The sequence below is a fragment of the Aegilops tauschii genome, chromosome 3, assembly GCF_002575655.3.
Source record: "Aegilops tauschii subsp. strangulata cultivar AL8/78 chromosome 3, Aet v6.0, whole genome shotgun sequence".
Classification (NCBI taxonomy): Eukaryota; Viridiplantae; Streptophyta; class Magnoliopsida; order Poales; family Poaceae; genus Aegilops; species Aegilops tauschii.
The window spans coordinates 438,513,746-438,531,776 of record NC_053037.3 but is presented as its reverse complement, the minus strand read 5'-3'; the positions used below and the strand labels follow the sequence as shown (position 1 = coordinate 438,531,776).

At 43.3% G+C, this 18,031-nt stretch overlaps 1 protein-coding gene across 1 annotated transcript; it reads left to right on the top strand.

The window, feature by feature from the left end:
* Positions 1-12,217: 12,217 nt before the first annotated feature.
* LOC109771105 (zinc finger BED domain-containing protein RICESLEEPER 2-like) lies at positions 12,218-16,318 on the top strand. The gene is made up of 6 exons (XM_073510773.1): positions 12,218-12,714; positions 13,206-13,745; positions 14,153-14,335; positions 14,427-15,697; positions 15,769-15,830; positions 16,049-16,318. Exons 1-3 carry the CDS (start codon positions 12,434-12,436, stop codon positions 14,262-14,264), a joined length of 933 nt encoding a protein of 310 aa, XP_073366874.1. The 5' UTR covers positions 12,218-12,433; the 3' UTR covers positions 14,265-14,335; positions 14,427-15,697; positions 15,769-15,830; positions 16,049-16,318.
* The last annotated feature ends 1,713 nt before the right edge of the window (positions 16,319-18,031 follow it).

Here is an 18,031-nt window from a genome sequence, read left to right as displayed (position 1 = left end):
ATTCCGTTCACCGCCACCCCCTCGGATCGCCTATAAATAGAGGCCCCGAGCTCCAACTCGAACCCACACCACCTCTGCACACCTCCAATACCCCGCCAAGCCACTGGAAGAGCCCCGGGGGAGCCTTCTTCCTCAACTCCGGCCGCTTCGACCCGCCACGGGACCCAGCTCGATTCGCTCCCGTGCGTGCACCCCTACCCCTTTGCTCTTGCCAGTAGCCCTCTAGTGCATCCGCCCTTCTAACCCGCGCTGCGATTTGGAGTTTGCAGCACCCACCGGAGTTCTCCACCATCGCCCGAGCCACCGTCCGCCGGAGAAAGTGTCTCCGTCGACGTGGTGCTCTCCGACGACCAAGTCCACCACCCACCGACGCGGAAGAACACGCTGAACCTCTTGGTACCCTCCGATCTCCCTGTCTCGCCGTGGTTCAACGCCGGCGACCACCGCAGCCTTCGGGCACCGGGGAGGATTTAAACCTGACATGTGGGACCCCCACGTCAGCCTCTCTTTCTTTTCCCCTCGAACCGTTTTCTGTTGGCGCCTTCGGGCAGAATACGTTTTCTCTTTGGGCTGGCGCGTTTCTTTCCGAACCGTTTTCTGTTTTCTCAGTTAAGTCCCTGGTTATTTTCTGTTTCATCACAGATTAGTCCCTGGACTAAAACCCTTATAACTTTTTAATAAAAGATGATTTTTGATTGATTCTTTTTCTGTCAGTCTTATATTTTTGTCTAGTTTTTTATAGTATTTATTTGGAAAAAAATTGGGACAACTTTTATGCACACGATGATTTTCACGTTAGTATACGTTTTTGCTATGCCGTAGGTTCCGGAAGAGGTGACGGAGCCGCGAACTTCGCCGAGCTAGACTCCAACTTCTCCGAACCAGGCAAGCATGTTTGAACCTTTGATATGATAGGTGTTTTGCATGTTTGCTTGAATGGTTGTGCATGGCATATGAGCATCGGTGAGTATCTCGTTGCATGTGAGGCAACTATCCGTGTGTTCCGAAGTTACTGTGATCTCTGATGAGGGATGGCCTAGTCATGTGGTGACATGAAAGGCAGTAAGGAGGTATTATTGTAGCATGCCAGCCTTACGACATCCGTTAAACTCCGACGTTATCGTGGACTGAGTCACGTTACCGTCCTTTCCCTTTCATGCTACCACATGTTTTCTGCAAAGAATACGGTTTAGTAAGTTGTTAACCTCTTTCCGTGTACACACCAAATAGAGGGGCCGGGATGAGGGTTCCATGGCCCTGGATTAAAGCCAGTCATCCGGTCAGGGGGCATGGGTGTTTCCGGTTGGGACCGAGAGGGGGGCACCCCTTAGAGCGCGCGTATATAAATTTGATCCCATGCTACATGAGGTTGTAGCCTCCCCGTCTCAAGGTTTTTCTTGAACATTGCCGAGGGTGATTCCTGGCTTCGGAATGTTGAATGGGTGTGTACTGGTTAGATGTGTTTCCTCCAAAACACCGTAAACGGAACTAGTCCCCGTGACTACTGAAATCCGTTGGCTGTGGTTAAAGTACAAACTCTGCAGAGTCAAATCCTTCCGAGTCATCGTATCCATGGTCAAGGACCGTGACCAGTGTATCCATATCTATGTCAAATTCTCGTGGTATTTTCCCCGGTGAACAAGTTTGAGTGGTAAATTGGTTGAATGTTATTCCGTGGATGGACTAACCCTGTTGTTTATTTCATACCTGACTATGCCATTGAAATGATTAAGTTCATAAGCTACTGGAATATTAAGTTGTGCAATATAAGCCCTTTATGTGATGTCGCTTAGACGTCCGACTGTGGCACCCTTGTTATCTACTTTTGATATAAGCCCTTTATGTGATGTCGCTTAGTCGTCCGACTGTGGCACTCTTGTTATTTACTTTTGATATAAGCCCTTTGTGTGATGTCGCTCAGACGTCCGACTGTGGCATGCACTGTTATTTATATTCTATTATAAGCCCTTTATGTGATGTCGCTCAGACGTCCAACTGTGGCATGCACTGTTATTTATATTCTATTATAAGCCCTTTATGTGGCGTCGCCTTGACACCCGACTGCGGCACTGTTATTTCTTTTGTTTCCTCTCGAGGAGTCACTCAGACACTCGTTTGGCCCTCAGTATTACTTTGGGATTTCGGGAGGACTACCGCCCGACTTCTCTTTTATTTCCCATGCATTATTACCTCAATGTCTGAGTGCGCTTGTTAATCTGTTCATATGCATCATGTTTGCATTTGTTATATCTTATGTCCGAACTATCTTGTGAGTACTTTCATAGTACTCACCTGGCTTGTTGATTTGGCCAGATATTGACGAGGGCGATCTCATGGATGAAGAGTTTGATAGTGAGTCCGACGCCTAGAGGAATCCCAGTCAAACCCGTGCGATCCTGGATTTTGGTCTCTTGTATGATATACGCTTCCGCCACCCCGCAATAAGTCTCCTCGAGCCTCACTCCGACGCTCGAAGAGCTGTTAGATTCAGGAATCATGTCACCCACTTCGCTGTGATTTTTTTTCCACCACCGTTTTTATCGTGAGTTAGTAGTTAAGCCACCCTATCTGCCTTTATGTATTATTGGCGTGTTTGTAATAAATTGTTGAGCAGTCTCCGCTCAACCTTGTATTATATTCAGTACTCCTGGTATTTTTCTTCTGTGATCAAGAAATTGTCTACCCGTGAGAAGGTATTCTTCTCTACTGGTCCGTAAAAGGGATTGGTTTCTCAATAAATATTTTATTGGAAAACCGGTCATGACAACTAGCCTCAAAGTTTTTTGAGAATCTTGAGCAACTCCGGCAACACCACTCTACATCATCCGGATCGGATTCTTCATGAGCAACCATTGCTTTCCCATCTCTCTTCTTGAGCTTTGAGTTCAAGGGGTTTGGCAACTTCTTCTTGGGAAAGGTCTTGGGAAACCATGGTTATCTTCTCTCTTCTCATAGGGGCAATCATTGGAGAAGTGGTTGCTTTCTTCACAGTTGTAACACTTTCTCACTTTCTTCTTCTGGAATCTTCCCTTGAACTTTCCCGCGCTAAACTTCTTGATAAAGAGGGCAATGTCTTCATATGAAGGGCTCTCATCGGAGTCGATCTCATCACCGTCTTCATCCTCATCATCTTCTTCTTCTTCACTTTGCTCTTCTTCACATACATGCTTGGCCTTCAATGCAACATTAATTTTTGATGTTGAGGTAACATGCATGGCAAGATGTTTTGTAGCATTTGCCTTTGACTCTTCAAATAGTTGGAAGGTGGATATGATGTCATCCGGAGTTATTTCCTTGAATCCATGGTGTTGTCTTATGTCCCACACCATTTGGTGATGATACGGAGCAAGAGCATGAAGCAACTTATCCATGAGAAATTGCTTAGTCAAGTTGAATCCATCTTGAGTCTTTTCACATTCACATGACTCGATGTCGGCGGTGAGAGTCATGAGACACTCAAGTAGTTTCTTGGGAGATTCACCTTTCTCCATACAAAAGTTTTGCAATTGACCCTTGGCGATTTCTATTGAGCAAGCCGAAGAGTGGAGGTACCTGTCTTGGTCCTCACAATGCTATCCCATAATTCCTTGGCACTTGTGATATGTATGTATGGTCTCCTTTGCTTGTCAGTCATACCTCTCCTTATGCACATGGTTGCTGCGTCGTTGAGATTCTTGTCATATACCTCTCCTGGAGTAAGATTCTTCGGGTCAACAGCTTGGTAGCCATACTCCATGATCTCCAACATCTCATCATTTCCATATCGAAGATGATCCAGCATAGCCACTCTCCATAAAGCAAAATCGGTAGTGTCATCAAGTAAAGTAGGTTTGCCTTGAGGGTTATACTTAGGTTTCTCTATTTGAGGTCTTGCATAAAGCCAAGGAACACTGGAGTGTTCATTACTAGCAGGTTGTTGGACAAGTGAAGGAGTAGACACAGCTGGCCTCAAGGCCGCACCACCAGAAAGTGGTGCAAGCATCGTGGTTAGTGTGGCTATCCTCATTTGGACGAAGGCCTCAAGAGAAGCATCATGCTCCTCCTTTTTCTTAGTAAGAGCTCGTTCCAGATCCTCTGAAGTGAAGGACTTGGCTTCCGTGGAAGCTGCACCCGTACTCTTCGGATCTGCAACAAGGGGAGTCCCATCGGGGTTCATCTCGCTCTAGGGTGGTTAAGCCACAAGAATAGAGCACGTGGCTCTGATACCAATTGAAAGGATCGAGATGGACCTAAAGGGGGGGTGAATAGGTACAATTACAAATTTTAATTGTTACTTAGCAATTTTAGGCAACAATGCGGAATATGAAAGTGAGCCTCACAATTGCAAGTATAATGCTAGGAGCTAAGCAAGGTAAATAAGTAACACAACTAGGTGAGAAAGCAAGCACAATATGATATAAGTAAGTGCTAAGAGACAAGTACTCACAAGTAGAGAGTTAGGGTTAGGGATAACCGCAACTCCGGGAGACGAGGATGTATGTCGATGTTCACTTCCTTGGAGGGAAGCTACATCACCATTAAAGAGCTGGATGTTACCACGAAGGCACACCAATGCCACGAAGGCTCACCCTATTCTCCCTTTGAGACAACACCACGAAGGAATTTCTCAACCACTAGTGGTAGACCTTGGGGTGGTCTCCAAACCCTCACAAACTTTTCCGGGGGTAATCACAATGATCAATTCCTCTCCGAAAGACTCCTACCGCCTAGGAGTCTCCAACCTCCAAGAGTAACAAGAACGATGAGGAAAAGCTCAAGACTTGCTCAAATAACGAATTCCTTTGGTGCAAAGAAGGAGAAGGAGTGGATCTATCACTTGGTCGGACAACTTCTCTCAAATTCTCTCAAATCCCTTGGGGATCTAAGATTTGGTGTGGAAGAGTGAGGGGGAGAGTGAAATGTGTTCTAGGGTTTTTTCAAAGCGAATGGTCAACCCTCTCCCGTGGGGGAGGAGGGCTATATATAGTGTGAGCACAAATGTGGCCATTGTAGTGCAAGTGAATGGGCAGGCCGGACATCCGGGCATAGGGCTGGACATCCGGCCTGGCGAGCCACTTGAAGAACAGAGCAGAAGCAGAGATATAAACAGAGGGGCCGGACATCCGGCATATCAGGAAACCCCGGACATCCGGCACATGGCCGGACAACCGGCAAGTTCATCAAATTAAAACGCCCTCTAGATAGCACAAGCCGGACGTCCGGTAAGTAAGCCTGGAAATCTGGGGTGCAAGGAGAGCCCGGACATCCGGCAAACAGCACCAGCACAACGTGCTCTCTGGATGGCTAGGTCCGGATATCCGGCGAGCAGGCCGGATATCCGGCGTGAGGCCCGAACATCCGGCAGGTCAGAGACAGAACATGCCAGAGAGAGTAAAGGAGGAACTAAAACATTTTTGGGAAGGAGGTTTGTGGCAAGAGCAAGTCTTTAACTAACCCTATCGATCCCCTCTTAATAGTGCAGGATCCTATACTCAAGAAAACAAACATGTAATCAATTTTGATACTTCATCCTTGAGTAAAATCACTTGTATGCTCTTGATCCACACACTTTGATTAACCGGGGACTAACACCTGAGATTTACTTGACAAACATAGTTAGTCCCCTACATGTATATTGTCATCAACATCAAAACATGATGTAAGGGTATGATTGCACTCTCAACCATCACAAGTGCTCCCTCTAACTTGGCACTGTTATATGTGGTTGCATGTTATGTATGATGTATAGCTTGTATTGCTTCTAATTTTGTTGAATTCCATCTGCTTACTTTACACATTATACTTGTGAATAAGACACGTGTTCCTGTTTGTAGAACATACAATATATGTCTATCACACCATGTTCTTACATCAAAGTACTACTGTTGTGTAACCTGCAACAATCACTTATCATAAGACATGTTTGACTTGGGAGTGTGATATAGGTTACATCTCGCATTCTTTTCTAGCTTGTACTACTTCTAATTTGTTGAAATGGAACTTATGACGAGACAATTTTAACTTGGTAGAGTGATATTCGTCGCATCTTTCATATGGTGTCTAGCTTTCATTGCTTCTAATTTGTTGAAATGCCTTCTGCTTAGTTTACACATCATAGCTGTGAATATGCAATGTTGTCCTTTTTTCTTACACATTCAATCGTCCTATCATGCGGTCGCCTTACATTAAAGTAGTGCTCGTTAGCATCCTGTGTCAATGAGTTCTGAAAAGCGAATATTTATTCATTTTTCTTATGGGTTTGACTTGACAAGGCAATACAACTAAGAAAGAGGAAGGAAAAAATAAGCAGGGACTAATGGCGGTCTTCCGGCAAAACCGGCATCCCAGGTGCTTTCTCTAGCTTGGCAGTGTGATATTGTCTTGCATGTTGCATACGGTGTCTAGCTTGCATTGCTTCTTATTTGTTGAAATGGCTTCTGCTTAGTTTACACAAACAGTTGTGAATATGCCATGCCGTCCTATTTTTCATACATATTCCATCCTGGTATCATGTGTTTACCTTACATCTCGCATTCTTTTCTAGCTTGTACTACTTCTAATTTGTTGAAATGGCACTTATGACGAGACAGTTTTAACTTGGTAAAGTGATATTCGTTGCATCTTTCATATGGTTTCTAGCTTTCATTGCTTCTAATTTGTTGAAATGCCTTCTGCTTAGTTTACACATCATAAGCTGTGAATATGCAATACTGTGAATACGCAATGGCACTAATGACGAGAGACCTTTAACTTAGTAGTGTGATGTTGTTTGCATCTTGCATATGATTTATTTCTTGTACTGCTTCACATTTGTTTAAACGCCAGTTATGACGAGACATTGTTAACTTGGCAGAGCGATATTTGTAGCATCTTTCATATGGTATCTACCTTCCATTGCATTGCTTCTAATTTAGTGAAATGTCTTCTGCTTAGTTTACACATCATAGTTTTGATTATCTTATGACGTCCTGTTTTTCGTACATATTACATCCTCCTATCATGTGGTTGTCTAACATCAAAGTTCAGTTCGTCTGTATCACGCATCAATTTGTTCTGAAGAACTAAATTGTTATTCCTTTTTCTTGTTGGCTTGACTTAACATGGCACAGAGAAAGAGGAAGGAACACAGAATAATAGGGGATGGTGTTAGTACTAAGGACACACAGAAATGGAAGCGGAATAATCATGCAGATTCTGCTGGTACTGATGGTGCAATAGAAGGTCAAAGTCCAGCAGAAAATTGTACAAACGGGGTATCCCGTGTTACACGAGATGCAGAACAAGCCAAACAGAAACCAATAGCTGCCACCAAACAAGCATGGACAGCCCTAGTTGTTGCAACACCTTCCACAGTACCACCAGCTGCACAAGTTACTGTTCGGCAACTCAGCTAGCAGCACGTTCCCAAGCTCCCTTGCCACCTGACACTACTTCCGAAGCACTCTTGACACAAGACGAGTTGGTAAGATCAGATGAACTTTGTGAGCTTCAACAGCAAGAAGGTAGTTGCTGGAGTCAAGTTACAGTTGCATGCTTCTTTATATGTAGTCTCACAGTTTGATGTACACTAACATTTCCTATGTTCGTTGTTGGACTAGCACCTAGGCGCAACAGGAAACAAACATCAGGGATAATGCTCGATAGGTTAACTAAATCTAGAGGAGGAAGAATGGAGATCCGTTTTGAGGCAGGTTTAAAAAGGCCACGTGATGCTACAGAGTCAGCCAAGTTAGTATCAGAGGTAGCGGTTGCCGTTAGGTGTCATGTACGTATCCTCCCAACATGGATTCAGTACAGGAATGACAAAGACGAAACCTAGTTCAACACCTTCCTTGACCATTTATCTGTAAGTATGGTTATGTATGGAAACTAGTAATATCGTCTTGCTCTGTCCCATACTTTCTAGGTTGCTGATAATGAGACTCCCATAATTTACGCATGTGCCCAAACATCTTTAGTGGAAAATATATCGGATGAAGACTGGAGAGGACTCATTAAACACTAGTCTGATCCAAAGTATCAGGTATGTTATATGTATGTGATCAGATCACATGTTGAACTCCTATTTACGCATGTGCCTCACAAATCAATCTTCTTGTAGGTGAACTATTCAAAGAATAAGGCCAACCGTACGAAAGTGAAATTCCAACAGACGACAGGATCTCGTAGCTATAATGCACACTGTGAGGCTCTTGTAATTAGCTGTTGTTTCGCTCTTTTCGTTGTACCATATTATCAGATCTATATTGACTTGTTCCAAATGCAGGGGAAAGCCCGCAAGGACCAAAAAGTACCTGAACCAAATGTTGTGGAGATCTTCAAGGATTGTCACACCAGCAAGACGAAGGGCATGACTACACCAGTCAAAGCCACTGTTGTAAGTCCTTAATCCTCATGCCTTTTAACTACTACTTACTCTGACTTGTGCATTGAACTGCATGGTTTGCAGCCAATGTCTATTACTCTTGTCAATTTTATACACAATTGTCTTAGCATATCATTGCACCTTACAAGGTTTAAAAGAGAGGAGTGATGTTCCTTTGATCTTGATCTGTAATCTAGTTCCGTGCTGGACTTGCCCACACAATGTTACAATTGCCTGTTTGTCTGTTCTCACTTGTTTTGTGATATGAATGATGTCATACTATGCTTACCGTATTATAAACTTTGTGTCTTTATCCTTAGCTGTCAATACAATGTGAAGAAATAGACAATACATTAGCCATGGTACATCGTCGTATGTTTGGAACCTAGTTTTATTATGTACTTTGCAGTAAAATACAACTAATATTTTACATGGGTTCACCAAAATAAGTTCTGTATATAGACCGAAGCTATTTTGTTTGGTTTTGCTGCCTCCTTAATATCTTCTCTTCTGGTACTAATAATGTAAAAACTCAACTTTTCAGCAAGCTATGGAAAAAATGGTGGAACCACCACCTTCTGAAGGTGACGAGGTAACTATAACTGCAATGTCACCTCTTGCTGCAGTGGGTCAGTACCTGTCCACTAATAGTACCAAAAGCACGTTCCTGCGTAATACTGGGTTGGTTGTTAAGGCAATCTCGTCCAAACTGCCTCATGATCAAGATATGCAAGCTCAAAACAATGTTATATTTGTGCTCCAGACACAAGTCCATTCCCTAACAGAGACCCTTTGTGAAACAAGGACAGCCATTGTTCGATGTCGTCAAGATATGCATGGTTTTGAAACCATACTATCAGACATTTGCTATGTTGTTTAGGAGCCTAGGAGAAATGAAGGTGAAGGTTATGGTGCTCCATCGGACAATACAACATGAAAACATAACAGTCAGGTCAAATGAACTGAGCTTCTTAACTTCTGGTGGTGCATTTATCTACTAGACTGTTAACTTTTATGCCAACCTTCCTTTTGTTTTATGGTTGTAATTTGTTTTGTTGCGATACAAAATTTGTTCTTAACGTGCAGCCACCGGCTGAAGAAAACAGCAAGCCATTTTTGTATAGTGTAGGGTGTTCCCTATATTTGCACTAGTGGCAAACTTTGATGCCCAATGGATGTAATCTGTGCAATCGCCTTAATAGCCTAGCGTTAGTTTTGGGCTTATTTATTTCCTAGTCTTCTGCTTCCCTAGTTTGTTAGTGGCCACAACAACCATTGGGCCATATACGGACCGTGGTAACCTTGACCGTGCTACAGGCGGTAGGATCCATGGGCCTCCTACGGGCCGTCAGATAAATGGGCCTCCAACGGGCCGTAGAATCGGTGGGCCTCGGGCCGTCGGATAAATGGGTCCACATGGGCCGCGGGCGTAATTGGTATCGGGCTAGCACGGTAACGGGTCGTTAACAGGCTGGAAGACGGCAAAGGCTTAATTCTGTCATAGCCATAATCGGTCGTTAATGGGCCAGAATATAGGATGGGCTGGAAACGGCGCAACGGGTTAACAGGCCACAAACGGGCCGATTCTAGCCACGGGCTGAATTTGGCCCATTAGGGGAATAGGCCGGTAACAGGCCGGAAGTAATTGAGGGCCGGAAAGGATCCCAAGAACGTATGGGCCGTCAGTAGGCCGAAAGCTAACACGGGCTGGAAACGGCCCATGTGAATCATGGGTCGTTAATGGGTACAAAGAAATTTAATGTTCATTATGGGCTAGAGTCACCGTGGGCCACTAAAGGGCCTAAAGATATGAAAGGCCTCATATGGGCCGAAAGACGTTGTGGGCTATACATGGGCCGAAAGTGAAATGGGTTGGTGTTATATTCGACGGCCCACATGACGCTGTTGGGCCGATTTCGGGGAGGCCCTAGTGGGTCGTGAGTTATCGGGCCATAAAATGGGCTATTTGTGAACGGACCGTTAACAGGCTTTTCATGGGCCCGCCAACTAACTTTTGACCAAGTCAAAAGGGCCGACCTTTGTAAGCTAAATGGGCCAGTGGTGGGCCGACGCACGTGTTGACATATCATAGGCGCCTATCTGACCCAATGACGAGCTAACACGTGTTTCCTTCAGCCAATGAGAATTTTACACGTGAAAATCGCCATTGGTCCAGGCTGTTAACGGGTTATCGGATCCAAAACCGGACCCGATAGCTTAACGGCTACCCATTACGGTGGATGCCACGTGTCAGTCACCCTTGATGAAAGCACTTCTATGACGCGTGATTTATCGTCAAGGAACTGGACACTTCTGTGATGATAATTTTGGTAATGTCATGGAACACTTCTACGACAGCACAGGTATGACTATCTTGATTCTGTCATAAAATCGTCATGAATGTACATGCATGACAAAAAACGTGACCTACTGTGACAAACACGTATCATCACGGAAGTGTATTTTTTTGTAGTGGTGTTCCCCGTTGATCGCCTGCTGATTTAGATCATTGTTTCTTACTACTAGTGCTCGAGCGGCCTAAACTAGATGTGAAGTGCCTCTGTGCTACCAGTGCATTCAGTTCCGACAGTAACATTCAGATTCCACAGTAAATTTCAGTTTCAACAGTTAAATCTAGAGTCAAAAGTTGTAGTCGGGTGTTTTTTGGTGATGTAAATTTTACATCTATCACCTTTTGGTAATGTATTTTACATCATCTATTGGAGATGCTATTAGAATCCCACTTGAGATTAACGATGTCTATCTTGTACTGCTTCAGCCTCGACGTCTTACGGCTCGCCGGAGCTACACCAACGACGGAAGCATCCATCACAACAGAGCAGTGCCCTGGACGCCGCCTACAGATTCCTCAGATCTTCCTCCACACCTCTGATAGCCACCTCTGCCTCAACTTCTTCAGCGACCAACCTAATGATGCCGAGGTCGACACGGCTACGGCAGAGGTTGTGCACTTGTCGCATCACTTATTACTCTACATTCATGTCGGTCCATTAGGGCTATTTTGGTTCAAAGGAAAAACTGAAGGAAAAACATAGCAATAGGAAATTTTCCTATGGCACTCTACTATTCAATTATTCATGCATTTTGTTGAACGGAATGGAGAAAAACATCCACCTAGACCTACTTTTCAAAATCCTATGCATGAAAACAAGACCAAGTGAATTAGTGGCAGAATAACATTCTAACTGTACACGCTTTCATATGGTTTCACTTTAATTTGGCCATGTTTCTTTGCATTCCTCTGCTCTTCCAATTCCTCTGAACCAAACACCCAAGTTGACAGAAATCCTGTGTTTACAAATGCTCTGTTTCCCACGTGCATTCCTATCCTATTCTGGTGTTTTTCCTATCCCTGCATTTTTAGAATCCTGCAAGCCAAAGAAGCCCTTACAGAATTACTTCAGTTACAGGTACGTGTCGAAGAAAACTTTGTGTGGTTTGTCCTCCTCCTGCCGTGATGTCGTCCACCTCACCTGAGCAACTCCATCGATAGAAGTCCAGATGGCAATGGGTACACGCTACCCGCGAACCCGGTGGGTAAAAACCCTATTAGGGTAAGGCTTTGGGAAGAAAAATTACCCATGGGTTTATAAATGGGACAAAAACTATATCCATCGGGTAAGCCGGGTACGGGTATGGGACGGCAATACCCATATCCGCATATCCGCGTACCCATATGCTTATTCATTATGACAGGTAGGCCCTAAATGTCAGTCACTAAAAACATCAAAACCCTAACTGAACCCAGCCGAGGCGGTAGCCAGTGGCCCAGCGCCCAGGCCCAGCAGTCCACTCCCCCTCGATCCCAAATCCCTCCCCGAGACCCCAACCCACCCCGCGCCGTCACTCCAGAAACCCCCCCCCCCCTCTGTCTCTCTCGCCACAAACCCTAGAGAGGAGGAGCCACAGGTCGCCGCCACCGGCCGCCGCCGCTGCCTGCAGCGACCGGCCACCTCCCTCCTCTCCTCCTATCCTCCCTCTACCTCATGTCCTCGACGCGACCTCCACACAAGACCTGCAGCACCTCCTGCCGCCATCTCCCTCCACATCCTGGCACCTCCAGCTGCCATGGCCCTCGACCAGGAGGATGCCGAGGAGGTGCTTCACTCCAGCGTGGATGCAACTCCGGTGGACGGGGATGAATTTGAAGAAGGCACCGGCAGTGGGTCTCATGCGCAGACGCCTTCTCCTAGCTCCAAGCCCGTGCATCTTCAGCCACCATCAACGGGGCAGGTTCCTGGGTGCAGCTCCATTGTTCCCGGTTGCAATGTGGGGCGTGGCCGTGGTTGTGGCCGTGGTGGTGCTACACCTGCGACGGCGGCGAGAAGGGCAGGAAAGCATCCAATTCGGTGAAGAGTTTCACCTTTTTTTAATGTGTTGATTAGATCTGTTGTTGAATGATTGAATGTGTTCATTAGATTTAGCTGAACTGTTAATGCATGCTTGAGTATGTTGAATAGTTAATTGATTTGTTGTTGAATGATTGAATGTGTTCATTACATTTACCGATCTGTTAATGAATTGAAAAGAAAGGAATATTTTTGAATGGCTTCTATTAATGCTTGCCTACAAACAAGAAGAAAGAAGGAAGTTGTTAATGATCCGCCTCCAAATGAATACAAGAAGAAATAATATTAATGAATTCTTGCCATCTATTTTTGAATGCTTGCTGTTAATGCTTGCCATCTAGTGAATACAAACAAGAAGAAATAAGAAAGTTGTTAATGATCTGCCATCTAGTGAATGCTTGTTGTTAATGCTTGTTGTTATACACTTCTGATTTTTTAATTTAACTAATGTGTATCATACTTGTGTTTGGATGCCTATTTTTGTTGTGCAGTGATACAAACAATGGCCAAGTAGATGAGTCCATGCATGACATGAGCCACACAACAACACCAATGGATGAAGATGGAGATCATGTTATTGTTTCAGATGATGAAGAAGAGGATGATGTGGAAGAGGTCGAGGTGCTACCTTCTAAGCGCAAGCTCACATCTAAGGTTTGGTTGGAAATGAAGAAGATGAGGATCAATGGTGAATGGAAGGCCAAGTGTAATTGGTGTCACAAGGTACTTACCGCGGGATCGAAAAATGGAACTAAGCATCTTCGTTTGCATCTTGATATTTGCACTCTTAAGAAGTTGAAGACCAAGGGAGGTAAAATTTTGAGTCAATCCTCATTGAAGGTGAGTGCGGAAGAGGATGGGAAAGTGAGCATGGAGAGCTATACTTTTGATCAATATTATGCTAGAGTTGAGCTTGGCAACATGTTGATGTTGCATGATTATCCATTATCTATGGTAGACCATGTTGGTTTTAGGAGATTTGTTGCTGCCCTTCAGCCGTTATTCAAGCTTCATACAAGAAATACTATCCGGTAAATATGCTATGTATTTATTTCCTTCTTTTTAATTTTTCATGTTTCTTCTTTGCCATTACTAAATACTCCCTCCATTCCCTTATACAAGGCCACTATGAAAAATACATTTTGCATCTATACAAGGCCACTAACAGTAACCGAGGCAAAATTTAATGACGTTTTCTCGTACTAGCAACTTATTTAATACTTGCATGCATGTAGTCATAATGACACTGTGCTACTTCCTTCTCATTTCTTCCTTGCATGCATGCAGACGTATTAATGATCCCAGTTAACAAGAAGAAAAGTTGGCTTGCAAAGTAGTCATTAAATTTTTACCTAGGTACCTGTAATTTGAGTTTGTGGCCTTGTATAAGGGAATGGAGGGAGTAACATGAATGTATCTATTTTCTTTTGTTTTGTAGAGGTGATATTGTGGGAAGATACAAAATGGAAAGGAAGAAGGCCATCGAGTACATGAGTATGATCCAATCAAGGGTTGATATCACCACTGGTATGTGGACCTCTGACAGCTAAAAGAAGGGATATATGGCTATCACAGCCCATTCCATTGATGAGTCATGGAGGCTAAGGAACATTCTCATGAGGTATATTGTAGTGAAAGCATTAAATATTGTGTTGTGCCTATTTTCAGCTTTTGCCAACTCTCAAACTGATGTGTATGTGTGCATATTGTAGGTTTATTTATGTTCCTGCACCACATAATGTGGCTGCTATAGCTCGGATGCTTCATGAGTCATTGGTGGAATGGAATCTTGATGAGAAGCTCTTGACCGTGACAATTGATAATTGCAACGTCAACATCAAGGCAGTTGAGGAGATTGTGGGCAAGATAGGAAAAAAATAAGCTTCTTTGTGAAGGTACTCTACTTCAGATGCGCTGTTTTGCACATATTGTGAATTTGATAGTGAAGGATGGCTTAGATGTCATGAAATCAGCTATAGAAAACATCCATGAAAGTGTGGCATATTGGACTGCCTCACCAAAAAGGGTGGAACAGTTTGAGGAAATGGCTAAGTATAAGAAAGTTAAAATAACAAGGGGGTTGAAACTTGATTGCAAGACTAGGTGGAACTCTACTTTCATAATGCTTCATATTGATTTACCTTATAGACTTGTGTTTGAACATGCAAAAGAAAAGGATAAGCAATATGAGTGGCTTCCTAGTGCTGAAGATTGGGCTTTTGCTAAAGAAGTTGTAGGGAGACTCAGATTGTTCTATGAAATAACCGAGCTCTTTTCTGGAACCGATTATGTGACTGCCAATGTTTACTTCCCTAATATATGTGAAATTAAAATGAAAATGAGGCAGTGGGAAACTTCTAGCAATGAGATTATCCAAAAATGACAAAAAGCAAGACTGAAAAATTTGATAAGTATTGGAGTGACATTCAAGCTCTAATGGCTATAGCTACCCTTCTTGACCCTCGATACAAGAAGCAAATGTTGGTAGCTTGCTTTGCCATGCTCCATGGAATTGAGCCATCTTCTTATGAATGCATTGGAAAAGTTGATGACATAGTTGCTAGTTTGCATTCATTATTGGAGGAGTATGAAGTGGAAAATGAGGCATGTACACCAGATGATGAATCTATGATGACCACAATGAAAACTCCTGCAATCATGAGTGTATTTCAGAACATTGTAGCTCAGCAAATGCCTGCAACAGCTAGACTTCAAGGTGAAATAGAGCAGTACTTGACTGATGGTTTAGTGCCTTACGTTGAAAATTTCAATGTGCTGGATTGGTGGAAGGTGGCTGGAACAAGGTATCCGACCTTAAGGAAAGTAGCAAGAGACATATTTGCTTTTCCCGTCACAACAATTGCTTCAGAGTCGGCCTTTAGTATAAGTGGCAGAAAGCTCAATGACCATAGAAGCCGACTTACACCTTATATGGTGGAGGTTTTAATGTGCTCTCAAGATTGGCTTCGAAACAAGTACAAAGGTGACAAAATAGTGTACTTCATTAATATTTTCTCTTGCTGAAATGTTGTTGACGTTTATCTACTTTTGTAGATGCTCACACAATAGAAACTAGCTTCTGGACTTGTCTTCAAGACATTCAAGAAGGGATGCAGGTTAGTACTTGGTAGTACTTATTCAAATCAAACATATCTTGTATTCTTGTTATGATGTATCTTATTACTACTTTAGAATTGCACATCAAAGATATCTTGTATTCATGTTATCTTCTATTCTTGTTATCTTAGTAGTACATAAGAATTGCAAACCAGACATAGCTTGTACTCATTAATCTCAAGTTCTCATGTCTTGCAATTTATATGTCCCACACTAGGAATTGATGCGTTGAGATGTCAAGGCTAGTCAAGGCTCATGAAGTGGAGAGAAGATGAAAGCAAGTCAAGTTGGTTTGGACTGTTCGGTTTCATGTTGGAGATGTCAGATGTTGAACCTATTTGTGTGTTGAGATGTTGAACTTATTTGTGTGTTGAACCTATTTATCATTTGTGTGTTGAACCTATTTGCGGTCTTCGAACTTATTTGTGTGTCAAACTTTGTGGTTGAAATGACTATGCGTGTGCTGAAATATTTCCAAGTGCTGAAACTTGACATATGTGCTGAAATTCTGAAACTATTGTTCAAGTGCTGAAACTTCACATGTTTATGTGCTGAAATGCTGGAATATATATATATATATATATATATATATATATCTGTGTGTGTGTGTGTGTTCAGATGCTGTAATATATATGCTGAAATGTGGTATGTACATACTGATTGCTGAAAGTACATGGCAAAATTTTATTTGAAAGGTGACCCAGACGGGTATGGGTTACCCGCGGGTGTTACCCACACCCGGCCGGGTACAGGTATGGGAAAGATATGATACCCGGGGTGCGGGTACGGGTATGGGTTTGGGCAGAAAAAAATGGGACGGGTGAGGGTTTGGGCAAGCATTACCCGCACCCGAACCCTGCGGGTGCCATGAGGAGACAAAAGCATCCACCAAACCAGACATCACGACTCCTGACCGTCTTTCTCCACCTCAGATCTCCTTCCCTGCCGCCGGCACCCACCGCAACGGCATCACCATCATCGACTCAGCAGATGAACCTGAGGAGTACACGGTTCCATAAGAGAGGTCACACTCTTTTGTTTCTGCTTATGTTATGCATTGCTTAATATTACCTGCTACATTATCATCCTGTTCACCTCTTAGACTCCAAGTCAGGTCCAAATTAATGTTCAAATTTGATTTTTAAAATTTGTTGTGGGGCACATATCGAGGCAGCAATGAATAGTATCTCTGTCTATTATCTGGTTCACCTAGGGTATGCCTATGTTGTTCATCTTGGGTGGGAGACAAATAGTAAAGCAATCATCATCTGTCTTTTTATTAAATTAAAGCTATCATCAGCCTGCTATCATTATTTTTGGATCCATCCATTTGTTTTTACCATCACTCTAGATTTCTGCATGCTCTCCTTACATAATCTCACTATATTTTTTTCGTATGCATGTCAGATATTGTACACAGTCATGCTGAACATGTAGAGAAAAAGAGAAGAGTTTTGCGCGGCAATACAATGTCATGCAGACATCGCTCCATGGTGGGTTCAATGGCAAACCCTCCCCCCCCCTCTCCAGATTGTAATCCAGAGGAAGATATCTGTTCCGAGGCGGATTCAGACGCAGCGGACCACTCCTATTTACTCCGCAAGGTGTTTGCTCTAACTTGGCATGATGATGTTAGTCATATCATGCATATGTTGCCTTGCAGTGCCTACTTTCGACATCATATATGTCATATGCTTAGTTTAGACATGTTCTATAATGCCATCTGTTTAGTTTCTATATCATATATGGGAATTATGCAGTCTCATCTCTTTTAGCCAGCCATAATGCATGTGAAATATGCAATGCCATCCTGTTTAACCAGGCATCATATATTTGAATGATATCTTGCCCATCCTTTTCTTCATTACATTTCCATTTGTCGATAATGTTTATACATTAAACTACTCTTCCTGTGAATCAGCCATTTTAGTGGGTGATGGAAAAATCTGGAGTGAAAACAAGGTCTTCAGAGCAGACAGTGCTACCTGTCGAAGCAGATCTCTTCCTGGGTCCCGATAGCTCCTCAGTGATGGATTCAGAGACAGATGACCAGTCCTATTCCCCCACTGAGGTGTATGCTCTAACTTGGCATGGTTATACTACTCATATCATGCATATGGTGTCTTGCATTGCATAGTTTAGACATCACATACACGATATTCAACACCATGTTCTTAGTTCAGACATCATATATGTGAAT